Raw genomic sequence first — 23222 nt, 5'->3', positions numbered from 1 at the left:
GGCTCTGCGGAGGGTGGGGACCCCGCTGACCCCGCAGCCAAACCCCCGCCCCGCGTGTGTCACCGGGCACCGGGGGTGACGCAATTCGGGCAGCACATCCCCCGGCCCGCCCGCTGCCCCTGGGGACATTCACCCTCCCTGGGGACATGTCATGGGCAGCGCTGAGCCGGGACAGCCTGCGGAGCCCGGCTGGTGTCTGGGCACGGGCCACCTTCAGCCCCGGCGAGCCCAGCGCTGCAGGGACCCCAAAATGTGGGACAGCAGGAGGAGGGGACAAGAGATGGCCCTGCCGGGGAGACATCAGTGCACAAACTCCACCCGGCTGGGAGTGGTGGGAAGTCGCAGCCACCAGCCAGGCCGGAGGGGATGAGCACGGGGGGACTGGGTGGTGCCAGCGGCACGGAGGACAGGGGTGGGGGTCTCAGTGCGACAGGGCTGTCCCCTGTCACACTGCCCGGGACATGGATGCCACACTCGGCAAATGCACTGGGCCACAGACTGGAGAGGGGCCAGCAGCAGGGACAGGGACATAACATCGTGCACCTGGCTGTGTCACCCAGTGGTAGTGACACCGCTGTGCTACTACATGTCACCATCAAAGCTGCTTAACTCACTGGTGGTGACACTGCTGTGCCACCACGTGTCACCATCAGAGCCGCCCCATGGCACCACCAGAGCAGCGTGACCCAGTGACGGTGACACCGCTGCGCCCCCCCATGCCAGCGCCACAGCGGTGTGCCGCAGAGGCAGTGACGCGGCTGTGCCACCCCGTTATTGCCATCACTGTGTTCCCGCCGCGTCCCCGCTGTGTCACCCCCGTGTCCCCGCTCTGTCCCCGCCTGTCATCGCCTCACGGGCCCCGCTGGCCCCGCCCCCGGCCCCGCCCCGCGCCCGTCCCGGCTCCCGTCCGGCCGCGGCCATGGCGGATCCCGGCGGGGGCCGCCCGGTCACCGTCAGCGATGTGCAGCAGCTGGTGCGGCGCAAGGACGAGATTGAAGCCCAGATCAAGGCGTGCTACGAGCTCCTGGAGGGGGTCAGTGCCCGGGCAGGGCCGGGCCGGGCCGGGGGGCGCCGTGCGGGCCCGCGGGCTCGGCCCCCTCCCAACCGCCGCCTCTCCCCTCACAGCAAAAGGGCGTCGGGATGCACGAGCCGCTGGTGGACGCCGAGGGCTTCCCCCGCTCGGACATCGACCTGTACCAAGTGCGCACCGCCCGGCACAACATCATCTGTGAGCGGGGAACGGGAACCGGGCGGGGGGGCCCTTCCCGGGACCGGGCCGCGCCCCATCCCGCGGGATGAGCCAGCGAAACCGGGATGTGCGGGGCAAACGCGGCCTCTGCCCGGGAACGGGCACCGCGGAACCGCGGAGCTCTCTGGAACCCCCATGGCGCTCGTTGTAATTCCTCAGAACCGGGGCCCGGGGCTGTTCTGAGCCTGTTCCTCAGGTTCTGCTCAGCGCTCGGAGCTGCCGCCTGGGCTGAGTCAGTAAAATGCTTTTGAACACGTGTTGCTGCAGCAGCACTGAAATTCTGCCACTGCCGCGGAGCCATTTGGGATCTGTGAAACACAACAAAGCTTTTCTGAGCTGTTTGTAGAATAAAATTTGGATAGGAAGCAGCTTCATATTTATTTCGTCGCAGGCGTTCCCAGTGCCCATCCTCAGGGCAGGTGACTTAATGGAAAGAAGACTTAAGCTGCTTACTGAGTGCTAAGGGATCACGGGCCTCGCAGCCCTTCGGCCTTTGCATGTTTACCAAAATTTGTAGGGTGGTTTTCTCTGTGTCTTTTACTGATAAACATCTGCTGGGCTGGCACCAGGCCCCAGCAGATAGAGCAGAGGCTCTTGCTGACATCAGAGACAGCGAGGGCACTGCTCTGTGTGACTGCAGGGGGAACAGCTGAGAGCCCTTTGGGGGAAGCCTCTCCCGTTCCCTGTGTGCTCATGGTGTCACCCACAGGTTTGCAGAATGATCACAAGGCCGTGATGAAACAGGTGGAGGAAGCTCTGCACAAGCTGCATGCCCGGGAGAAGGAGAAACACGCCAGGGATGAGGCAGAGGCCTTGGCTGAGGCCATGAGCCAGAGCCAGAGCCTGCCCCAGGCCTTTGCCAAAGTGAACTCCGTCAGCCCCGGCTCTCCCGCCAGCGTCTCGGTACGTGGGGCACAGCTTGTGGGGAAGGGTTTGGCTGGAGCCAGACAGCTCATGGCTCCCTCTGCCTCTTGTTAATCAGTGGGAATAAGCTGGGGCCTTGATTAGGGTGTCAGCCCCTTCTTTTTATCAGGTTGGGATGTCCTGTGAAGGGGCTGGTCACTGTACAGGGATGAGATGGATGTTCATTCTCTGAGCTGTGTCCTGGCACCACAGCTCTTTCCACACCTCACTGACCATTCCAGCCTCAGTATTTTTCCTCCCATGAAACAGAACAGAGGCATGAACACTCACCTCTCCCTGTGGCTGTAGTGATGTTCACTTGCCTGAGTATGAGGGGTGTTGTAGCACATCTCTCTCCCTGTGGCTGGGTGAAGGGTGATGCTCCTGTGATATTACTGTCTTTGGAGAATGCAGATGCTCATCTCTCTTCTATCTCTGTCCAGGGACTTCAAGTTGATGATGAGATTGTGGAGTTTGGATCTGTCAATGCAAACAACTTCCAGAACCTGCAGAACATTGCCACGGTGGTGCAGCACAGCGAGGGGGTGAGCTCATTCCTGCTGTGGCCGCATTCTCTTGCCTGTCTCTGTTAGCCACAGCTCTTTCTATGGAACTTGGATCTCTGGAATCATCATTTCCCTGTCAAAAACAGTGTCAGATTCAGTCTGTGCAGCTGTAGCCTTGCTCTCTCAGAGCACTGAGCTATTTGCTCATCAATGGAAGAGCTGAGAGGTGAGAGCATTGTTTGTTCTCCCAGAGAAGCTGCCACAGCCATTAAGTGCTTGGTGGTGGAAGTGAGGGATCTCCTGGAGATGACTTCACACAAAACACTCCCTTCTTTCAGTTATGGCCACAGGAGGGGGAGTGGGCACTGCTGCAGAACAGTTCCTTGGGCTTAATGTTCTTTGTGTGCTTCAGGAAAAGAAGGGAGTTGACTTTGTGATGGAAAAGTGAAACATTTTGGTTATTTTTCTATTTTTTCCTCTCTTTCAGAGACCCCTGAGTGTGACAGTGATCCGTGGGGGCAGAAGGGTGCACGTGGGGCTGACTCCAAAGCGCTGGGCAGGGAAGGGCCTCCTGGGGTGAGCTACTGTTTCACTTGGGAGGGAAGAAAGGCTTTCACCAGCTCAGGGCACATTTCCTGAGCAGGGCCAGCCCTGGCTGTGTCACTGCCCACTGTCACAGACCTCACAGGTGGGCACCAGGGAGCTGGAGGCTGCTGGTGCTGCACAGGGATACAGGGAGTGGAGTTCCATCAAACATGAGCACAGGCAGGAAGGTCTCAGTGGCTGGTTTGTCTGGGAAGCCAGTGGAGGAGGGTTGTGGTGGGTCTGAGCCATCCCATGCCAGGTCTTCTATGCCTGTCTGAGAAATGAAAATTTAATATTTCCTCCTACCCTCTTCTTTTTCAGCTGCAATATCATTCCTTTACAAAGATGACCATGGCTGGGAGAACAATAAAGCTGAAGCTTGTTCCTGCTTTCTGGACTCTGATCTGGTTTGAAAACGTGGTGTTGCTGTGACCTCTGGTGCCTGGAGGGTTCTGGCAGAGTTCTGCAGTTCAGAATTGCACTGGTTGTCAGGAGGAACCTGCAGAGCTGCAAGATGTGGCTTCTTATCTCTTCCACCTTGTCTCAATTTAGAATAAGGCTCTAGAGAGACCCAAATCCCACTTGATACACGCTCCAAAGAGCTTGAAATGCCCTTTTTTGGTGATAACAGAGCATTCCTTTTTTCTCCCCTTTAAAACTCCTCACTGAATATCATGTAATATATGCTAAAAAGTCCTAGAGCACTTTTTGATGCCTGTCACAGTAGATGACAGACAAGAGATATGCAAGTTTGATACTTCATCTTCCCATGTTGCCACAACTTTTAAAGTCAGTGAACATACTGAAAGGATTTTTGGAATGCCCAGTTATTTAACACAATGAGGTAAAGAATAGGGGTTATAATTCTACTTTTGGAACTTCTAGTACTTTATGTAGTCATGATAAGAACACTCCTAGCTTCTCTCTCTATTTTCTTTTAATTTTTGAAAAATTTGTTTATTTGCAGGAGTTGATTTTGGGGTGTTTTCCTGGTTCCAGCCAGGACAGGGTTTACTTTTTTGTGCCTCCCATTCTCCTCTCCATCCTGCTGCAGGAGCAGTGGGTGGCCCAGGGTCTGGGGTGTTTTCAGTGGGAACAGTAAATTGGGGAACACCATTCCTAAACCACCACAGGTGCATAAAAACTGTTGGAAGGGATTCTGGGAATGACTGGATTGTTTGAAGCGTATTTCCAGCTGAACTTTCAAAATAGTCTCCCAAAACAATAAAACTGAGTATTGCCTCTCTCTGTTCTCATAGAAGTCGTTATTTGGGGCAGCCTCTCCGGGTCAGGGAGATAATGGGAGCTGATAACAAATCTCCTTTCCGCTCCCAGCAGGGTGTGAGGCTCTTTCTGGGCAGAAGGAAAAACAAATTAACTTTTGAAATTGTTATTATTTGAGCTTAACAGCAAGGCTGAGGTAAACAGCTGGGAGCGTTTGGAGCTGATTATCTGCAGGGATGAAGTGAGAGCCTGGAGTGAGCCCTGGGAGTGGCTGCCCTGTGCAAGTGCCTGGGGACTGTGAGGGACTGGCAGGGCTTGGGGGATGATTTTTCTCACTTTGACTCTGCTTGTCCTGCTCAAGGAAGCCACTGAAGCAGAGCTGCCTGCAACTCCTTGTGGGGGGCATCGGGTAAAGATCCCCCATCCCATTCCTCAGGTGATGAGGGTTCGGTCCGGAATGGCTCCGGCGATGCCGAGCGGGATTTGGGCTTGGGCAGGGTGAAGGGCTGAATGTTCCCTCCAGCGCTGCCTCTTCCTGGCAGCCGGCGAGGATGAGGAGGGTTTCCCCCTCTCTGCCCCCGTTTCTCGGTGCAGCCGGTGAGGATGAGGAGGTTCCCCCCGTTTCCCGGTGCAGCCGGTGAGGATGAGGAGGGTTCTCCCCCCGTTTCCCGGTGCAGCCGGTGAGGATGAGGAGGTTCCCCCCGTTTCCCGGTGCAGCCGGTGAGGATGAGGAGGTTCCCCCCGTTTCCCGGTGCAGCCGGTGAGGATGAGGAGGTTCCCCCCGTTTCCCGGTGCAGCCGGTGGCGCAGCCGGTGCTGCCGGTGCAGCCGTTGCCTGGGAACGGCGGTCGCAGAGGCGGAGACGCGGGGATCGCGGTGTCGGTGAGCGGGGGGTCCTCGGGAGGGTCTCCGGAGGGTCCCTCGGGACAGCGGGAGGTACCGAAGCCTGGAGGGGTCTCGGGAACGGCTCCGTGAGAGCGCGGTGAGACCGGCGGCCGCTCCCGGGCTCCCGTCCCGCCTGCCGAGGCCCGGGGAGGTTTTCCCAGGGCCTCTTTCCCCTCCCGTAAAAGTTTTCTGTGCCTAAGTTTTGGGTGTTGGCTCAAATCCAGACTCGTGAAGCCGGAGATGAAGCAGCTGCCGCCCAGGAGCCGCTCTGTGCTCACAGGACTGTGATAAAACCCATACGGAAGGGAAATTTCCGTGCCCGGGCAGCCGAGGGAGGGATTCTGAGCTCAGCTGCAATAATCGCTGGACTGGGCTGGTTTGTAGCCGGTGTGGGAGCTGAGAAGGGGCTCTGGGACCCATTCCCAGCTTCACAGGTGCCCTTTTCTCCTGCTGTGCCCAATTCCAGGTTGTTGTGGAGCCAAATCTGGGAGAGTGTGTGTGGGGAAGTATTTCAGAGCATCTCCACACCGCAGCTCCCTGGGAGGAGGGTGAAGCTGTGGATGGATGGTCCGTGTGGAGTTACACTGGAGTAACCCACTGAGGGAGGAGCAGCAGTGAGCCCAGAGAGATGTCCCGGGATGTGCAGCCTGATGAGGTGAGGGCAGCACCATGGAAAGTCCTGTTTGGGACAGGGTCTGGGGTAGATCCCACGGGAAACAGAGCCCTTGGGATCTGAGACATGCTGGGGTTCACTCCCGGTAGCCACAGGGCAGTCCCCATACAGCACTCACCAAAACCTGTCATCCTTTTCAAGGCTGCCCTTGCTGCTGCCAGGGAGAAGAAAAGAGCATCAGAGGAAAATGAAGAGTCACCATTCTGTCCCCGCTCATCTCCTTTAGGTATGGGGATCTCAGACACCCTGCCCAGCACCCGGGCTGGGAGCCAGGGCACCCTGGGGAAGGCACTGCTGGGACATGATGCCTGGAGGGTGCTGGAGTCCCTGACCCAGCCCAGCACTGTCTGAGTGCCAGGCAGCCATGTGCAGCCCTCTCTCAGGCTACAGGGAGAAGCACACCCGGCACAAAGGCTCTGCCAGCATGGTGTGGGCAGCCACGCCGGGGATGCTGTTCCGGAAGAACAGGGACAGCAGCTTCTACCCCCTTGTGAGTACAACGGGCACAGTGCCACCAGGGTGCTCCCCATGGCACCCAGCACTCCTGCCCTGCTCTCCTCCATCACCCCACAGACCCTGTGTGCCTTTTCTGTCCTGGCTGCTGAGAGCCAGGAGCTGTCTCTTCCCTGCAGGACCTGTCCTGGGTGTTTGGCTACAACAGCAGCCTGGCTGTGCACAGCCTAATGGACGGGGAGCACCGGGTGCTCCTGTATGTCTCCTCCCACACAGTGGTCATCCACGACATCCTGCAGAACAGGCAGTCCCACCTGCAGGTCTGGCACAGCCGAGCATCTCCCTCCTCCTCCTCCTCTTCTCCTGAACCCCCTCCCTCCATCTCTCTGGTGCCCTGTGCTCAAGGGTCACCTATAGCCAAACCCAGGAGCAGCCCATACAAAAGGTAGGAACAGAACAGCCCCAGGTTTGCAGCCTCCAGGGCATTTTGCTGCTTTCCTCCCCCAGGGCCACACGAATGTCATCTCCTGCCTGTGTGTGAGTGAAGACAAACGCTGGGTTGCGACTGCTGACCAAGGGCCAGATGCAATGATCATCGTGTGGGACTCCTACTCTGGGTAAGCTCCCAGGGACTTCCTCTTTTGGAAACCCCCTGTGCCCAGTAAATCACTCAGGACCGACTCCAGTCTCAGCTGAGAGTAAAATGGGAGAACAGAGGGACAGACTAAAAAGCAGCAAAGGAACCAAAACCAAACCAAGTCCTTCATTGTCCTTGTATCACCCACACCCATGGGACACTGAGATGGGGCTGAGCTCCCCCAGACCGAGTACATCACATCTCCATGCTGTAGGATCTTCAAAGATCCCTGGTGAGTTGTTCCCCAGTGCTTGGGAGGAAGGGATGGAGGGGACACTGAGCCCCAGCCCGTGGCAGCACCAGTGTTTGCAGCCTCCCTCCATCTCACACAGAGCAGGGTGGGTGGGCTGTGCCACAGGCTTTGCCAAGGGACTGCCTGGCACCCCCAGAGCTGCCAGGAGCACCCAGGGGATCTCTGCTCCGCAGGGTTCCCGTGCGCACCATCTTCCAGAGCCACCCTGAGGATGGGCTCTGTGCCATCGCCATTTCCCAGGATGCCAAGTACTTGGTGACCATCAGTGCTGCTGCTGTGCAGGTAAGACAATATCTCCTCTCTCACAGCTTTGCAGGATAGAGAGCTGGGAGTTGTTTGCAGTGCAGCACAGGGGAGGTGGGGATTCACATGGGGAGAATGGGTTTTCAGTGATGTTTTTGCTGAGCCATTAGAAGACAGACCTGGATTTCATTAAAGTGAATGCTGCAGAGTTGAGAAAATGGATCTTAATTTGGGATAAAAGCTTCTGACTTCATCACTTTCATCTAAGCCATTTCTAGCATTATTTCCTGAAATTAAGCTTTCTGCTGCCAGGCTGTGCTGGGTTTTAGCCTGCTCCAGTCTTTTAGGCCACACCATCCCCTGCAGTGGGGAATGGGATTCACCTGGCTCCCCAAACCTCCACAGAGCCATGGGAGCGTTCCTTGGATTCTTCTCCCCTTCTCTTTCAGAAAGTTTCTGTTTGGAGATGGACTTGGCTCACAGGGGAACCCACGTGCAGCACAGAACTGGACCCTGAGTTTGGCTATCAGGTGAGTGACCATGCCAAGGGGGGCAGAGCTGGGCTGGGCAGCCCCATCCTCACCTGGTACCCCTGGTACCCCCATGGGAGGCAGGATCACATCTCTGGGGCACCTTGATCCAGCAGAGCATCCCAAGGGCTCACCCCTGTTCCTCTAATGCCTGACAGGCAAGGGGTGTCTTCTGATTTCAGTTCAGTGCAGCTGGTGAGGTGGTTTTGGATAAAAGCAGTGGTTTTGGATGGAAGAATAAGCAGAAAGCATTGCTCAGCTTGGTGCTAATGCAATTCTTTGAATTTCAGGATTATGTAATTTTTAACCCTCAGAATCCCCATGAGTTTGTCAGCAACAGCAAAAGCCAGGTGATATTTTACCTGTGGGTAAGTAGGGACATGGGAAGTCGTGTTTCTGGTGCTACAAAGGAGGTGGCAGGGGGGCTCAGGGGCTGTCTGTCTGTCCACAACTGGGGTCACTCTGCAGATCTGTCCCTTCCCTGCTCCCTGCCCTTGCCAGATCCCAAAGTGGTCTGGACAGATATCACACTCCCTCCACTCCCACACTGGTCAGGCCCAGCTGTGGCAGGGAGGCTCTTCACTCTCCCACTCCTGCTTTCCCATGGGCCTTGTGCCATTCAGCAGCTTTTGGAAAGAAGCCCAGGTGGATTGAGAGGATGTTTTGTGCTCTCTGGAAGACCTTGGAGCCTTTGCTGCTTTGGTCACCACAGTGTAGGGCCAGTGCCCAGGTGGTGGGGAGGGCCATGCTGGCACTGCAGGGCTTGGTTCCAAAATCCCTGTCCTGGATGTTTTCTCTGCTTTCCCCAGGATAATTCTGGTCTGCAGTATGGGGCACCATTCCTGATCAACCAGGTGAGCACAGCAGGGAGGGACACAGCATGTCACCCTCTTGGCTTTCCTGCTGGCAGCAGCACTGTCCCTCCCCATCCCCTTACACAAAACCAGTGGCCATGGCCCCAGCCTGTCCCCCTCAGACAGGGACAAGCCAGGTTTGCCCAAACTGAGCTCAAGCAGGGCTTGAGGAGGGCAGATCCAGCTCTGGGATGGAAGCACAGCCTGGCTGCTGTCTCCACAGACGTTCAAGTGCGTGGTGGGACAGTTCAGCCAGTCAGTTTTCCACTTTAACAACACCCAAGCCCTGACGGCCACGTCGGCCGGGAAGTTGGTGGTGTGGGACATGCACGAGCCCCGCACCCTCCCCGAGGAGCGGCTGCCCAAACCCCACGGAGTGACAGCCACCAAGGTGGTGACAATGCAGGAGGAGAGCCTTACCGTGCTCCAGGTGTTGGACAGGTAACGGGGCAGCCCTTTTCAGTAGCTGTAGGCACAGTCCAGTCCTCAGGCAGCTCAGCTGTAGGAGTGGCAGAGATAATGTTGCAGTTTTAATCACTTGGCAGCGTGGTCACTCGTGCAGGAAAGTGCTGCTGGTTTATGAGTAATTTTCCAGCAATGGATTTGTCTGGGGGTGGAAATGAGGTTGTAAAGTCGTGGTGATGCGATGCCAGCTCCCCTGGGATAGCTCAGACAGTGGCTCAGCCTCCTGGCTGCTACCGGCAGAGGGAGCAGACAGCCACCAAACGCCGCCGCAGCCTTAGGGACACGGCAGGGACACGGCAGGGTCACCGCTGGTTTCTGCACAACCCTGGCTTTCTCCTGCACATCTGTGCAGGGCTCTGCCCGTGTGCTTGTGCAGGGAAATGGGGAAGAGATTTGCTTCCACCCAAGGATGCTGCCCAAGAAATATTTGGGAGTTGTCAGTCAGTGTGTTGGTTAATAACTCTCCCTTCCCTGCAGCTATATAGTCACAGGAGATGTGAACGGGCAGGTTAAATTCTACGATGGGCAGCTGCGGCTCCTCACCATCTACAGCCACGACAAAGTGGGTCCCATCCAGTCCATCTCCTTCTCCACAATCCTTCGGGATGTTCCCGGTGCCCTCCCAAGCAGCAGGCAGCCCTTTCTCACCAGGTGAGTGTCTCTGAGTGGGTGACCAGCCCAGGTCTCCTGTGTTTGCCTTGCAGCTGAAAGCTGGGGAGGTGCTCGGTGAGAGCTGCTCCATGAGCCTCTGCCTGGTCTGGAGCAGGCTCAGCCCTGTGCCCAGGTCCTGGGCAGGACAGGGAGGGAGGGAGTGTGGCTGGGCTCCAGCACACCCCAGACTGAGCTCCAGGTGATGCCTTGGTGCACACACAGCGTTGTGCAGGCACAGTGATGATCAGCTTCTCTGTCACGTACCCAGCACACCAGGCAGTGCTAATGCTGAGCCTCCAGCTCTCACTGGGCCCCTTAATCCCCCCTTAAACCCTTCCCAGGCATGGCTGGATCCAGTTGGATTTTCTCATGGCTTGGCAAGCTAATCGGGGCCGTGGCACTGGCACAGGGCTGTACCACCCTGACTGGTCACCAGCCCCTCTCTGTCCCTCTGTGTGACACAGCTGTGCCTGAGGATTCACAGAGAGCCTGCAGGCCAGATGAAGCTGCTGTGTGGCTCCATCCAGCCTGCAAACCACGTCTGTCACTGCTGTTAGGACTTTCCTGGCAATGTCTGTTCTTAGCCACGCGTGTTTTCCAAAGAGCCACGTGGGACAGATTCTTCTCCAGCCTGGAGCAGAGTCCTGGGGGATGGTTTGGTCTCCCAAAGGGAGAGGGAAGGCCTGAGCTCATCCCAGAGGCTGCTGGGATTAGCAATGGCTGGAGAGCCCAGCTCAGGCACGCAAGGGGTGCAGAGTCCCTCAGTGCCCGGGCCAGATGTGCACAAACTGGTGGCAGTGATGGAACAGCTGGCAAAGAGGCTGTGCTTCCCCATGTGTCTGTCTGTGCAGACTCAACCTGGAGAAGGCTCCAAGGAGACCTTGTAACACCTTCCAGTGCCTCAAGGGCTCCAAAACAGCCAGAGAGAGACATTACACAAGGGTAGGGAGTGATAGAACAAGGGGAAAATGGCTAAAATTGACAGGGGGCAAGATTAGATGGGATATAGGAAGAAATTCCTCACTGTGAGGGTGGTGATGTCCTGGCACAGGTTGTTCTGGCACAGAAAAGCAGTGGATGCCTCATGCCTGGAATTGTTCAAGGCCAGACTGGATGGGGCTTGGAGTAACCTGGTCTAGTGGAAGGTGTCAAAACAAGATGATCTTTAAGGTCCGTTCCTACTCAAACCACTCTGGGATTTCTGTGAGATCCTCTCTTGTCCCTTTTACTGGCTCCAGACTCTCAATCAGGCAGACTGAAGCTGTACATATTTGTGCTGTAAAATGAATAATTATCCTGCTGTCTGCTTCACACATCACCAGTCACACAGTGAAACCTGCTCAGCGTGGCCAAGTGAGCAGACAGGGGCTGAAACTGCCCTGTGGCCTTGGCCATGGCAGCATGGTCAACGTGGAGCCACTGACAGTGGTGGCATGGGGACACGTGGAAAGGCCATTCAGAGTATCTCCAATTGCTCACTTGTCCATCTCACACACCAGTGACTTGCAAAGGCGGGAGCTCCCCAGATGTCATTCATCTTCTGGCTTGCCTAGCCAAGTAGAAAATGGAACTGGCTCGTGTTTTCCCCTGGCCATTTCCCAGGTCATGAATACAAAGTGTCACTTGCCTTCCAGGTCAAGGAGCGTTTGCATACTGTGCATCACAAAATATAAGTGATTGTCCAACTAACTTGCCAAAAAGAGACTGATGTGTAATATAGCTTGCAGGGACATGAGCCAGTTACTCTGATTCATCGAATTCTGTTTCTCTCACGCTAAACAGGAACTTCATCCTTTCAACCTCTGATGCAACCATGTTCCATGTTGCAACAGACAGCGCAAACTTTGGAAGAATCATGACAGAGGCGAAGAAAGCTGTGAATGCCATTGCCTGCCACCCTCAGGAGCCGCTGGTGGCTGTGGGGAGTCACTGTGGGCTGCTCAAGGTGTGGGACTACAAGCAGACCCAGTACCTCGTCAGCAGGATATTCACTGAGGCTGGAATCCAGTGCTTATCCTATGATCCTGAAGGTATCCCAGCCCTGTGAGCTGACCAAGTGCCAAGCACTGGCCTTCCTGGAAGGAGTGATGGTGTCGTGAGAGGTTTCTGGTCTGCTTGTGCTTTCCAGGTCATTTGCTGGCCGCTGGTTTTACTGATGGAAGCGTTTACATCCTTGATGCAATTTCCCTTCAGTCCATCTGCGAGGAATTCCAGTGCTCGCAAGGTCCCGTGACTCACATCGGCTTTTCTCACGATTCCAAGTACCTCGCAACCGCTGTACGCTTGTTTTTCCGCTCGGTGATTTACACGTGCTGCTGGCGGGGGAGCTTTGGGAGGGACTGGGAATTGCCATCCGTCCTGCAGGCACAGAGCAGCAGGGCAGAGGGCTGTTCCTCCCCTGGGGCTTCCTGACTCCAAAATGCTTTTCCTGGTTTGAAGAGTCATTCTGTAAAAACGTCACCAGTCACAGCGGCTCCGCAGACCACCCAGTCCCTAAATTTAGTGACAAGCTTAGCTCTGCATCCATCTGAAGAAGGGGCTGGAGCAGGAATTTCCTCCTGGCTGATGCTCTGCTCCCTCAGTCCCAGGTCTTGCTGTAGGAGTATTGAGGCAGCATTGAAGCAGTTTGGCTCAGAGTATGTAGCAACTGATGATGATCTGTACAAAGAAAAAGATTTCCCTATTTGACCTTTGTGCTGTTGTTGCAGGATGAGACTTATTCAGTGACTGTTTACAAGAGAGTCCTGCAGAACGAGAGCAGATGCTGGGAGCACCTGGCAGGGCTGGTGTCCCACTACAAACCCATCCGGGGCATCCTCTTTGGGGTCCACCCAGACAGCCACAAGCCCCGGCTCCTGAGCCTCGGGGAGGACCGGCAGCTGGTGGGTTGATGCAAAACTTTCAAGGACAGTGAAGATTTCTGGTTAAGGGGTGGGGCTTGACAAGGCCATCAAAGGACACTCCATGTTTGGTTCCATGGCTCCCAACCTTCTCCCCACCAGCTCCATTGCTATGGGTTGTTTCTCAGCCTGGTCTTGCTGCTGAGGCTCTCCCATTGTGGCTTCTCCAGGAGATGCAAATGCACAAAGTCAAGGGTGCAGGGAGACCACAGGGGAGTTGCTGTGTTTCCTTGTCTTCCCTCCAGGTTGAATATGACCTGAACAGCAGCATCAAGGACCACTTGGTGGTCACACACAGGGACAGGCTGGAGCAGGCTGCAGTGCCCCTGTGCTTGACCTGGTACCCACAGCTCAGCACTGAGTCCTTTTTCCTCACTGCCAACAACTGCTACAAAATGAAGCTCTACAACTCAACAACCAAAATGTGCAGGTAGAGGATTGATTCAGGGCTGCCATTTCCTGGGAGCCTTCTCCTGACCCTGTGTTCTCCTTGGTCTAATGACCACCATACTCCCACCCAGGAGCATGTGATTTCCCATCTGTGACACAGATCCTGGGATGGCTCTAGAGCCTTCAGGTCACTCCATTCTTATGCCCACTCTGCTGATCACTAATGTGTCATTTAGCATGGTTATAGCTGCAGGTGAATCTTGGTCTGCTCACTATGTTAAACCTGAGATGTAGCAGTTAGACATCAGACAAAGAGATTGGAGTCCACATGAGCAAAGACCAATAATCCCTGAGTACTAAATAAATTTCTGAGCCCCAGTGTGGTTCCTTCTAGCCAGGGACCCTGTCCTATCCTGTTCTCCCAGTCAGTAGGACAAAGCCTCTGCACACCTCCCTTATCTACCCAACCTTCCACACAACAGCTGTTCAGAGGGGAAAAATGTTTTGGGCGGCCTAGAGTGGATAAATACATTGTTTGCCTTTAGAAAGACCCTTTTGGGACCAACCTATGGCTCCCCCTTGGAGAAGATACAAATCCTCCCTAGGACAAGCTCTGCAGACCCCCGGCAACACTACCTGGTGTACATTACAAAGGACAAGGTATGGAGCCCCCCCTTGCAGAGCTGGTGGGCCTTGGGAATTTCCTTGAAGATGAAACCACCACCTGCAGGCTGCTCCTGCCTGAGAGCTGAGCAAGCTCCTGGGGAGGAGGATGTGGCACTGCCCCAGTGGGACCCCCAGACCTCCCAGACTCCCTCTTGCCTTACAGGTGGGTTTGCAGATGCTGCCTGTTGATGGCAACCCCCACAAGTCCTCGGCCTTCATTTGCCACCCGGACGGCGCCGCTGACTTTGCCGTCTCCCACGACGGCCGCTACGTCTTCACAGCCGGGGGCAGGGAGCGCACGTTCATGAAATGGAAGGTCAACCTACAGTGAGTTATGGAAGGGAAAAGGAACCTTGTTACTGCTTTCCACAGCTGCTTGGCCAATCCATTGGGCCCCAAGCTATGTGGGGTGGCAGCTGAAACAGGAGGGATGTATTTTTAGGGGTTTTGCTCCCCTCTCTGTGATGTAGGAGGGATTGAGCCAGCAAACCTCACGGGGCTGGCCATAGTGCCTGGACAACACTCCAGTCTGGGAAATGGTGCCCAAATGGTAAGGAGTTGGGCAGAGGATTTTGTGATGCTTGTGAGGGCCTGGTCAGTGTGATGGGAGATTGTCAGGGTTAGGCAGGGAGCAGAGGAGCAGCACTGGCTGCAGGAGGAGCACACAGGGCAGCTGCTGATGCAAAAGTGTCTGCTCTCCAAATGGAATAGGAATTTGCTGGGAAATCCCCCCTGTGTTTGAAGAATGGATTTAGGACAAGCCACCATAATCCTATAAAGCTTTGCTTACATGAATAAATGGCCTGCAATAAATGGGGTGGTTGAAGAGTGGAGGCTGCTTTAACAAAGAAGGATCTCCAGGCTCTGGCCCAGAGCATCAGTGATGAATCCTGCCAGGTTTCTTACACCATCCTCTGCAGGCTTCCCTCTGCCAGACCCCTTGGGCAGTGGTGCCAGACGTACTCCCACATGAAAGGAGGGTAATACAGCAAAGGCAGGATAGATATTTTGGTTTCTTGGCATGTCAAGGACCAAAGCTGCTCAATGCAATACAAGTTTGGGGCACAGGCTCTCCCCTCATGGCTGCAGGGGCCCAATAGATATATTTGTACATAGAAATGGAGCAAGGCAGCTGTGAATGGCATGAAAGCTGCCAGGTCACCATGGAACCACTTCACACTTCAGGGACTGGGAAGGGAGCTTAGTCCATGGCAGAGTTAGGATAGTGCGGATAGACATGTTAGGATAGACACGGTCTCCCTCAGTCTGTGCTATTTTGTTGTTTCGGTTTTTTTTTTTTTCAAATTCTGCACAACACCCTCCTAGCACAGAGCACTGTGTGTCCTGATTTCTGGGAAATAACTCCATGGGATCTGGCTTTTAGCCCTTGTTCCTATGATTGCCATTAGGTGTGCACCTGGGAAACACCACTGCTCTTCACCTTCCTAGGACCAAGGCTTTGTGCTTAGGACACATGCTGGTCCTGCAAGGAACACATTTTGCAGGTACCATTTGCTCTGAGTAAGGCCCAAGGAGTGCCAAGCCAGCTCACCTTCATGTGCAGAACAAAGGAAACTTGGATGGGAAAGCAATGGGTTTATTTATTTTCTTTTCCACTTTGTGTGGCTTAAACAGTCGGGGGTCAGGATAAGCGACATTTTAAGGAAGGCAATAGAATATAAATGATCCTACTTTATAATGGTTGGCCAGAGTCCAGGCAACATTGAATTTCTCTGTAATTTGTTTTTGGAGCGAAGTTTTTGATGAACTAATTATCATTTTATTGCTGCTTCTGGCATCTTGTGAATCTCCGCTGTGTTTAATACCCAAATAACTTAATTATGAAAAAAGCATGAAGCTTGCAAGAACCCCCAGTGGAAGCAGCACTACAGAGGTGTGTGTGAAAGCTGCAGCCTGGCTGCCGGCCGTGGGGCATTGTGTGGCAGTGCTATGCCATGATTGCACTTCCAGGCTTGGTTTCTTTTTACATCTGCACAAGCCAAAGGGATTCTTTAGGCTCCAACTGCCTATGAAATTGAAACAAAGAGGTGGCTACTCAGGTGCTTTCAGTTTAATGCAAACTGCACCTGCGACTCCACGGCGGAGGAAGTCGGGTAATGGATTGCCCTGAGTTACTGGGGAAAAATGTGTTGGATCAAGGAACAGGGAGTTGTGTGGTTTATTGCAAACACCAAGCCCCAGCCTTCTCTGCATGTTCAAAATGCTGATCTAGCTAATTCATCACCCTCAATGTCTCTATAAGGAAGCAGAAAAGCCAAATGCCAGACACCAAGTTCAAGTCCATGGAAAAGCTCCTGGCTCCCAGCCCTGTACTCATTCCACTAAACAAGAGAACCATTCAGTAACAATTAATTCCCACACTGTGCTATTGTATGTAAAACCTGGGTATGAAATATGCTGTAGAAGTGCAGCTGATGATAAAATAGCACAAGGTTCAAGGCAGTGCTTTTCTTTCCTGAATTCTGAGGCCCAGGGATTTTATTTATTGAAAGTGTCTGTGAACAATGCCTAGAAAGGAACCATGAAAGCTCTCCTCACATGAACCCTTCCTGTACCTTCTTTCCTTCACTTCTGCCAGTGCCTTGGATGCTGCTGCTTTCCTGGGTGGGGAGGACCTGATCCCATTCTACAACCTCCTGGATGGTGGCAGAGAAGGCAAATTCTTCAGGGTAATTATCTCACCGTGAACGCTGTCTGGCCACATCTGGTTGGACTTTAATTTACACAGGCCTGACATTTCTTTATGTTTTGTCCAGCTAGCCTTTAACAGCAATCTCATTGATATGGCTGTTAGAAAACCCTAAAAGGAGCCTTATCTTCCGTGCCTGTTGGTAACTGAAATTTGCTGTTTGTTTGAATCCCTGGCAGGACATGGAGGACTATTTTTACTACGTACAGCTGTGCAGCCAAGGTATCAAAACACTGGAGACCAGACAGGTGTCAACACATATTCCCTTGGAGGAAATTCCTTCTGTCATGAGAGCAATAGGATTTTATCCATCAGAGGAAGAGGTTGGTCAGCTGTTTTTATTGTTGTTATTAAAAGAAGAAAGAGCAAGACTGATTGCAATTCCCAAGTGTTCTAAGGGCCAGATTCTGACCATTGCCATGCTGGATGGCTCTGGGATATATTTGCTGGCTGTCAATGTATTTTTATCTGGTCTGCATCAATATAGTAGTGCTCAGAGTCTGGCAGAAAATTCCTAAAGAAGTTTCCTTGCTAGCAAGTTGGGTAACTGCTGAAGAAGGCTGAGCAAACCTGGAGCTTGACAGCTCAGAGCTGTTCAACAAGGCAACCTCAGAGTCAAAATGTTACAGCAGAGAGAACTGATTTAATAAGGGTGCTGCTTCTTGCCCTTTGTGTGGTGTTTCTCCAAGGCAGTTTGTACTGTACACAAACCTCATTTGTAATGTGTAACCTGGCATGACTGAATCTGAAGCAAGGGGATTTGAATAACGGCCCCTGAGCACCAGCTCCAGCCTGACCGCAGGAGAGGCTGCCCCAGGGGAGGAGGTGCATCACTGAGCTCCCTCAGCTCCCTCAGCCTTTCTACAGGGGAGACTGTGTTCATCTCTCCCCTGGCACAGCAACCCACAGGCTGCTGAGGCACTGCTGGGAGTCTGTGCCACTCCATCTGCCCAGGGATGCTCTGCCAGGAGAGCCACCAGATGGGAGGCAGGACTGCTGCCACAGCCACCACCAAACTGACTCACTTGGGAGCCCCCACAACCAGCAAGTGTTGGTCTGTCCTGCCCTGGTGTCAAGTTGAAGTGTTATCTCTTCATACCGTGTTAGATCTTTTCCTTGGGTTATTAAATTTTTGCCTCTTGGGGACACAGAGAACATATTCCCTTGGGAAATGTCTCTGGAACAATAACTGATAATGCCCCACACTTCCCCAAATTAAAATATAAACAGCGTTTCAGGCATGGAAACAGAGGTGCTGAGCTGTTGTGAAACCAGGCAACCTACAATCAGTAATAAATCCAGAGAGAAGGTTTGCCTCTCTCTAGAGTGTTTTAATAAAAGAAAAGCAGGAGGGAGAAAAGGCATCTTGGGCTGACTAGCAAAGCTTTTGGGAATTGGTGTTTTTCTTTTGTAGTTCAGTGGGGTTGATATAAAACCTAATCCCAGATCAGCCAGAGCCAAGTGAAAATGACTGTTCTTGCTTGGTGTGACATTCGCTACAGGAAAAATGTAAGGCTGAGATTTCCCTCTTGCCTGGGCTTCATTCAGTGGAAAAACTTATGACACAAGGACAAAGGCCCAAGGCTGAATGCAAAGTCCTCCCTGGGGAGGTCTTGCCTCAGCTTCCCTTCCTGGGGAGAGCAGGCCTGGTACGTGTTGGCACGGGGAATTCTGCTGGTGTCTCTCTGCTGCCCGTGTGTCTCTGAAGGGGCTGCAGGGACAATGAAGGCATGGAGCACATGCTGCCTTTTGGACACACATCTGCACAGCTGCCAACTGGGCTGACTCACAGCAGCAGACTTCAGGAAAACCACTGGTATCCAGCACAGCTGGTGCTGGCCTGTTTGTCTGAGAGGAGTGTGAGGGATCCAGCAGTGCAGGGTGTCAGCCCCACTGAGCACATTTCGGGTTTGGCTTCTGCAGCGCCTGAACTGCCCCAGACATGGGGAAGAGCAGGGGAAGATGAGATTTCTTATGAGTCAGGATAAGATTTCTGATCCTGGCTCTGTTGGGACCCTCGTGTGTGTGCTCCCAGAGCAAGGATGGAAGATGGTGTGTTGGCTGGTTTGTGGTTTGCCTGCCCACTGTCTCAGAGTGGAGCACAGCTGTGCCCAAGGTGCAATAGCAGCTGCAGGGTCACCGAGTGCCTGTCACGAGAGAGGAAATCCAAAATGACTCTGTGTGTGTAACCTCTATATTTACTTGTTATTGTCATGTCAGCAGGTGTGTGACTGTTGGCCATGCCCACCCTCAGCTGCTGAGTGCAGCTTCCCCCTGGGATGGGGTCATGGCACCCAAGCACCAACACATGAACGGTTTGGGGACATTGGCATCCACGGGATCGGAAACTGGCCCAATGCTCTTCAAAATAAAACATGTAACAACCTGCCTTGTCTTGATCTTTAGATTGAAGAAATGATAAATGAAGTAAAATTCAGCAAGTATGCAGATACTGGAGAAGAAGTGACAAAAATCAACTTAGATGATTTTATCAAACTTTATATAAATCATCGACCTGCACTCGGCTTGTCAATGAAAACCATACAACGAGCATTTGAGGTTCTTGGTTATGATAACAAGAAGGGAGACAAAGTTATTGACAGAGGAGACTTCCTGTCACTGCTTCAGTGCAGAGGTGAGTTATTTTGTTTCTAATATCAGTTTTATGCTTGCTAGTTCTGCCTGCAATTCCAGAACCTTTCCCCTGCAGCAAGAAATTATTCTGGAATGAGAACCTGGTAACCAGGGCAGGCGTGAGGAGCCACCTGCCTTAGGATTTTAAATTGAATAATCACATGTCCTGTCCCAGCTGTGCTTCTTTTACTGCTCTGGAAATCTTGGCAAAATGTATCCTTCTCCCAGTGTGCCCTTATCTGAATTGCTGTTCTCTTTTCCAGTCACCAGGCTCTGGAAAAGTAGTATAAAACTGATAAAAGGGAGACCAGAAAGGAGGGATGAAATTGGTCCTGGGCTGTACCTGTGTGAAAGATTGCAAAGATGGGATGATTTGGCTGAGCTGAATCAGGGAGAACACCATAAATGTGGGTGTTAATGTGCTTCTGGCCAGTGCCACAGAGTGCTAATAACAAACTTTTATTATCTTTCTTCTGGTATAAAAGTGTGGCTGAGCATTAAAACAGGTAAAGAGAAATGCTGGTTTACTCAGTACATCACTTGGCAAGGCTCCTTGCCACAAAGATCCTCAGAAACCAGGGATTCAACCAGTGTGAGAAAGGTTAGCTATTTATACAGATGGTGTGAACATCCATAAATAGGTACATCAGATAGAACAGTTTCATAACAGATCTATAACCTCATGCTCCAGGGCGTGAGCCAACCACTAGCTGGGAACAAGTGCTGTGTCCATGTTATTTCAAGACACTAAATCAAGACTTTTCTCCACCTTTCTTTTCCTCTGCATGAAAATGGCTACATGGACTGTGGTCTGTGCCAGGAATTCTCCAGTGGGAACAGAAGCTCAAGCCCCTGCTACTGCAGCATTGCTCATAGAGCTGCCTGCATCAGAATTTCTCCTTTGATTGACACTTTCCCCCAAAATGTTATAGGGAAGAACAATTTTCCTTGGGATCCATTTTCCTGCATTGGGATCGTGTGTTCCAGCTGGCAGTGTATATGTCCATATCTCAGAGAAGCCAGATCCTCTTTTGAACTCTCCTGTTTAGTTTAATTTGAGTTGCTTTTTTATGCTCTTGACCCCATAACCCACGGGCTGCTGGTGCTCTGTTTGGACAGGGGAGCAGATGACAGAGGATGAGCTGACTGAGTGTCTGATCACCCTGCTGGGCAAGAGACCCAGCAAAGAAGGATCTGAGCTGGACACCCACCCTCCCACAGGTACAGCATTAGCATTCCACACAGCACAGAAGCAGGACTGTTTCAATTCCCAAACGGAATAATTTAAATTTCAAACCCATTTGCCCTGTTAGGCTGAGAGCTGTCAAAACTGCTCAGATGGGATTGCAAAAATAGTCACAGAACTACAGACTGTCCTTCATCCACACAGCAATTGCATGGGTGTATCTAAAAATAAATGGACAATGAACTATAACTGGGGCCTGACAAGATTACATTGCTGTTTATCTGCTGGCTGGAACTGAAATTAGAAACACACAGGGAAATCCCAGGGCTGGTTTCACCCAGGCCACAGTGCCCATTGTAGCAGAGCTGTTGGTAACAACCACATTTGTCTGCAATTTATGTCCCAGTCCACACCAGCCTGGAACAGCAAATTATAGCATTGATTTGAGCCAAGTGGCTGAGTTTAATTGCCCATTGTAATTGGAACTGCATTTTTGTACAATTCATGTCCCAGTCCCCACCAGTTTGGAACAGAATCTGTTTAGGGTCACTGGCAACGGGGCCCATGCAGCAAAGGTGCTGCTCCCAAAGGGAATTTTGAAATCCCTGGATCTCTCAGGATCCTAAATCACATCAAATTGACCGAGTGTTAAAGTTGTCCCATGACTCCTCTGAGGCAGGGACCTGCTGCCAGGTGAGACACACAGATTTAATCCCTGATATAAACACATAAAGTATCAAGCTAGTAAACCATCACTTTATCGTGATCCCTTTGTATATCTTTAAAAACATTTCATTCACTTATTGCTGCTTCTAAATTTTACGGGAAAGCAATTGTGACATTTTTTCTGTGTGTCTTGTGTTGTTGCTACTGCTCTCCAGGTGCAGCAGCTTTGACTGAAGAAGACATTCCAGCAGAAATCACAGCAGAGATATTTGTTGCAGACATTCTTGGCTTACCTATTGCTGAACCAGAAAAAAAAGAACAGAAGGAAAAAGAAGAATCTTTGACCTACAAAGGCCCAGAATCATAGCTACCACTAGATTTTCTGTTTGTTCCTACTTTCCAGGATCCTCTCCTCAAATATCTGCAAAATTTTTGGCTTGTGTTTATTGCAAAATAAAGGTCATATAGTTGCATTTTAGTCAAACTCTAGAATAAGTCCCCAGTTTGGCATATGCCACAAACCTGTAATTTCACACCTATATAGGGAAACACTGAATGGCTGGAAAGAATGAGGCAGGTGGCCACTCCATCCTTGGCTGGAGCCTTCCCAGAAGTCATTTCAGGTGGGTTTATGCCAGATGCAGTCTATTTTCATTACGTTAAGACAGTATTCATTTGTGAAACCTGACAGCAAAAGAGCAATGTAGGAGTATTGTATTGATTAAATACATTGATAAATGCTTTGACAGGTTAGAATGGATTTGTAGTTATAAATCCAATGGACCTCGGTAAAGAAATAAATGCTGTGGTATACATTAAAACCACGCTTCTCTTTTGGCCTTTAAACTGACTTTTTCTTTCTGAAAGTAGTAATTCCAATTAGCAGTGTAATACCAATGGGACGGCATCGCTCTGTGTGTGTGTAAACAGCATAATGAGACTGATACAAGTTGCTGTAGAAAGATCAGTGAAGTGCTGTTGAACAGCTTCCTTCTTTACATCATCCTCGGCATCAATTTGAATAATAATGTAGGCCCTTAAGAAGCGTTCCTTTCAGAAGCAATGTTTTTTAAACAGAGATCGCTGTTGTGTACTCAGAGCATCTGTGATTGTGCAATTAGCACGAACAGCAAGGTGTGCATTAGGGAGAAGTTAATGAAGGAGTCCAGCAGTACCACGCCAGAGCTCACAGGTCTGTGACAAATTTCCTGCAGAGCATCACCTCCCATGTAACTCATTTAGCCTTTATGTTCATGTACTTCCATGGATCTCCGTCAGAGCTGAGCCTCCACTGCTCAAAAGCAGCCCAGTTCCATGGATATTACTGGAATTATTTAAAGCAGCTGAGAAACTTTATAACCACTGGGGAGAAAACCCATAATTGCTAATTATGGATTTATGCTTTGTGTGAAACATCACCCATTCCTGGGTTCAAGGTCTGTCACAGCAACTGGTGCAAAGCTGGGATGGGTGTCTGTCACTGTCCTGTACAAAAACAGGTATTATCTCTAGTAAAGTGTTTGAAGGTTTTTAAAAGCCTTAGATTTGAGGACTGAATTCTGCTTTGTGGTAAAATGTAAAACTGTGCTCTCGATGCTTCTATACTGCATTGGTTTATCACAGAATCACGAGAATGAATTTGATTGGAGGTCTCTGGGATCATCGAGTCCAGATGATCCCAGAGCGCGACCGGTGACCACCCTGTCAAGTAAACCACAGCACCAAGTGCCACATCCACTCTTTCCCTAAGGGTGAATGCAGCTCTTCATGACCCTTTAGAATGAGGCGAGCTGAAATCGGACAAACTTTTTAGTTCTGGGGTAACTTACGGCCTGAGCTCGCTGGAAGTGGGGAAAGAACGTTGTCTTGTGAGGAAAACCAGCGACGGGAGCTCTGGAAGCCGCGCGCGCGGGGCCGGCGGCCGCCTCCGGATTCTGCCCCGCGCGGGCTCCTTCCCGCC

General features: G+C 52.1%; 2 protein-coding genes and 1 long non-coding RNA gene across 4 annotated transcripts; 2 read left to right on the top strand and 1 right to left on the bottom strand.

Moving 5' to 3' along the window:
• The first annotated feature begins 899 nt into the window (after nt 1-899).
• PSMD9 (proteasome 26S subunit, non-ATPase 9) lies at nt 900-4489 on the top strand. Its single transcript, XM_063173045.1, has 6 exons — nt 900-1033; nt 1126-1228; nt 1959-2152; nt 2596-2697; nt 3146-3234; nt 3565-4489. Exons 1-6 carry the CDS (start codon nt 920-922, stop codon nt 3590-3592), a joined length of 630 nt encoding a protein of 209 aa, XP_063029115.1. The 5' UTR covers nt 900-919; the 3' UTR covers nt 3593-4489.
• Nucleotides 4490-5890: 1401 nt separating this feature from the next.
• CFAP251 (cilia and flagella associated protein 251) lies at nt 5891-22058 on the top strand. The gene is made up of 22 exons (XM_063173039.1): nt 5891-6006; nt 6166-6250; nt 6408-6514; nt 6657-6797; nt 6985-7094; nt 7541-7649; nt 8060-8140; nt 8431-8508; nt 8950-8994; nt 9218-9435; nt 9937-10110; nt 11893-12140; nt 12239-12387; nt 12819-12992; nt 13256-13440; nt 13946-14060; nt 14230-14393; nt 16666-16756; nt 16956-17099; nt 19183-19411; nt 20530-20631; nt 21478-22058. The coding sequence occupies exons 1-22, from the start codon at nt 5980-5982 to the stop codon at nt 21627-21629; spliced, it is 2928 nt and encodes a 975-aa protein (XP_063029109.1). The 5' UTR covers nt 5891-5979; the 3' UTR covers nt 21630-22058.
• LOC134427310 (uncharacterized) lies at nt 5999-23217 on the bottom strand. 2 transcript variants are annotated; one of them, XR_010030139.1, is made up of 4 exons: nt 23092-23217; nt 14228-14388; nt 9415-9493; nt 5999-6175 (listed from the first exon to the last, which is right to left on the bottom strand). It is a non-coding gene; the product is annotated as an uncharacterized LOC134427310 (long non-coding RNA). The 2 variants fall into 2 exon arrangements; XR_010030140.1 differs by lacking the exons at nt 5999-6175; nt 9415-9493 and adding an exon at nt 12382-12768.
• Nucleotides 23218-23222: the final 5 nt, after the last annotated feature.

Source organism: Melospiza melodia, chromosome 20, assembly GCF_035770615.1.
Source record: "Melospiza melodia melodia isolate bMelMel2 chromosome 20, bMelMel2.pri, whole genome shotgun sequence".
NCBI lineage: Eukaryota > Metazoa > Chordata > Aves > Passeriformes > Passerellidae > Melospiza > Melospiza melodia.
This window is presented reverse-complemented; position numbering and strand designations above follow the sequence as displayed.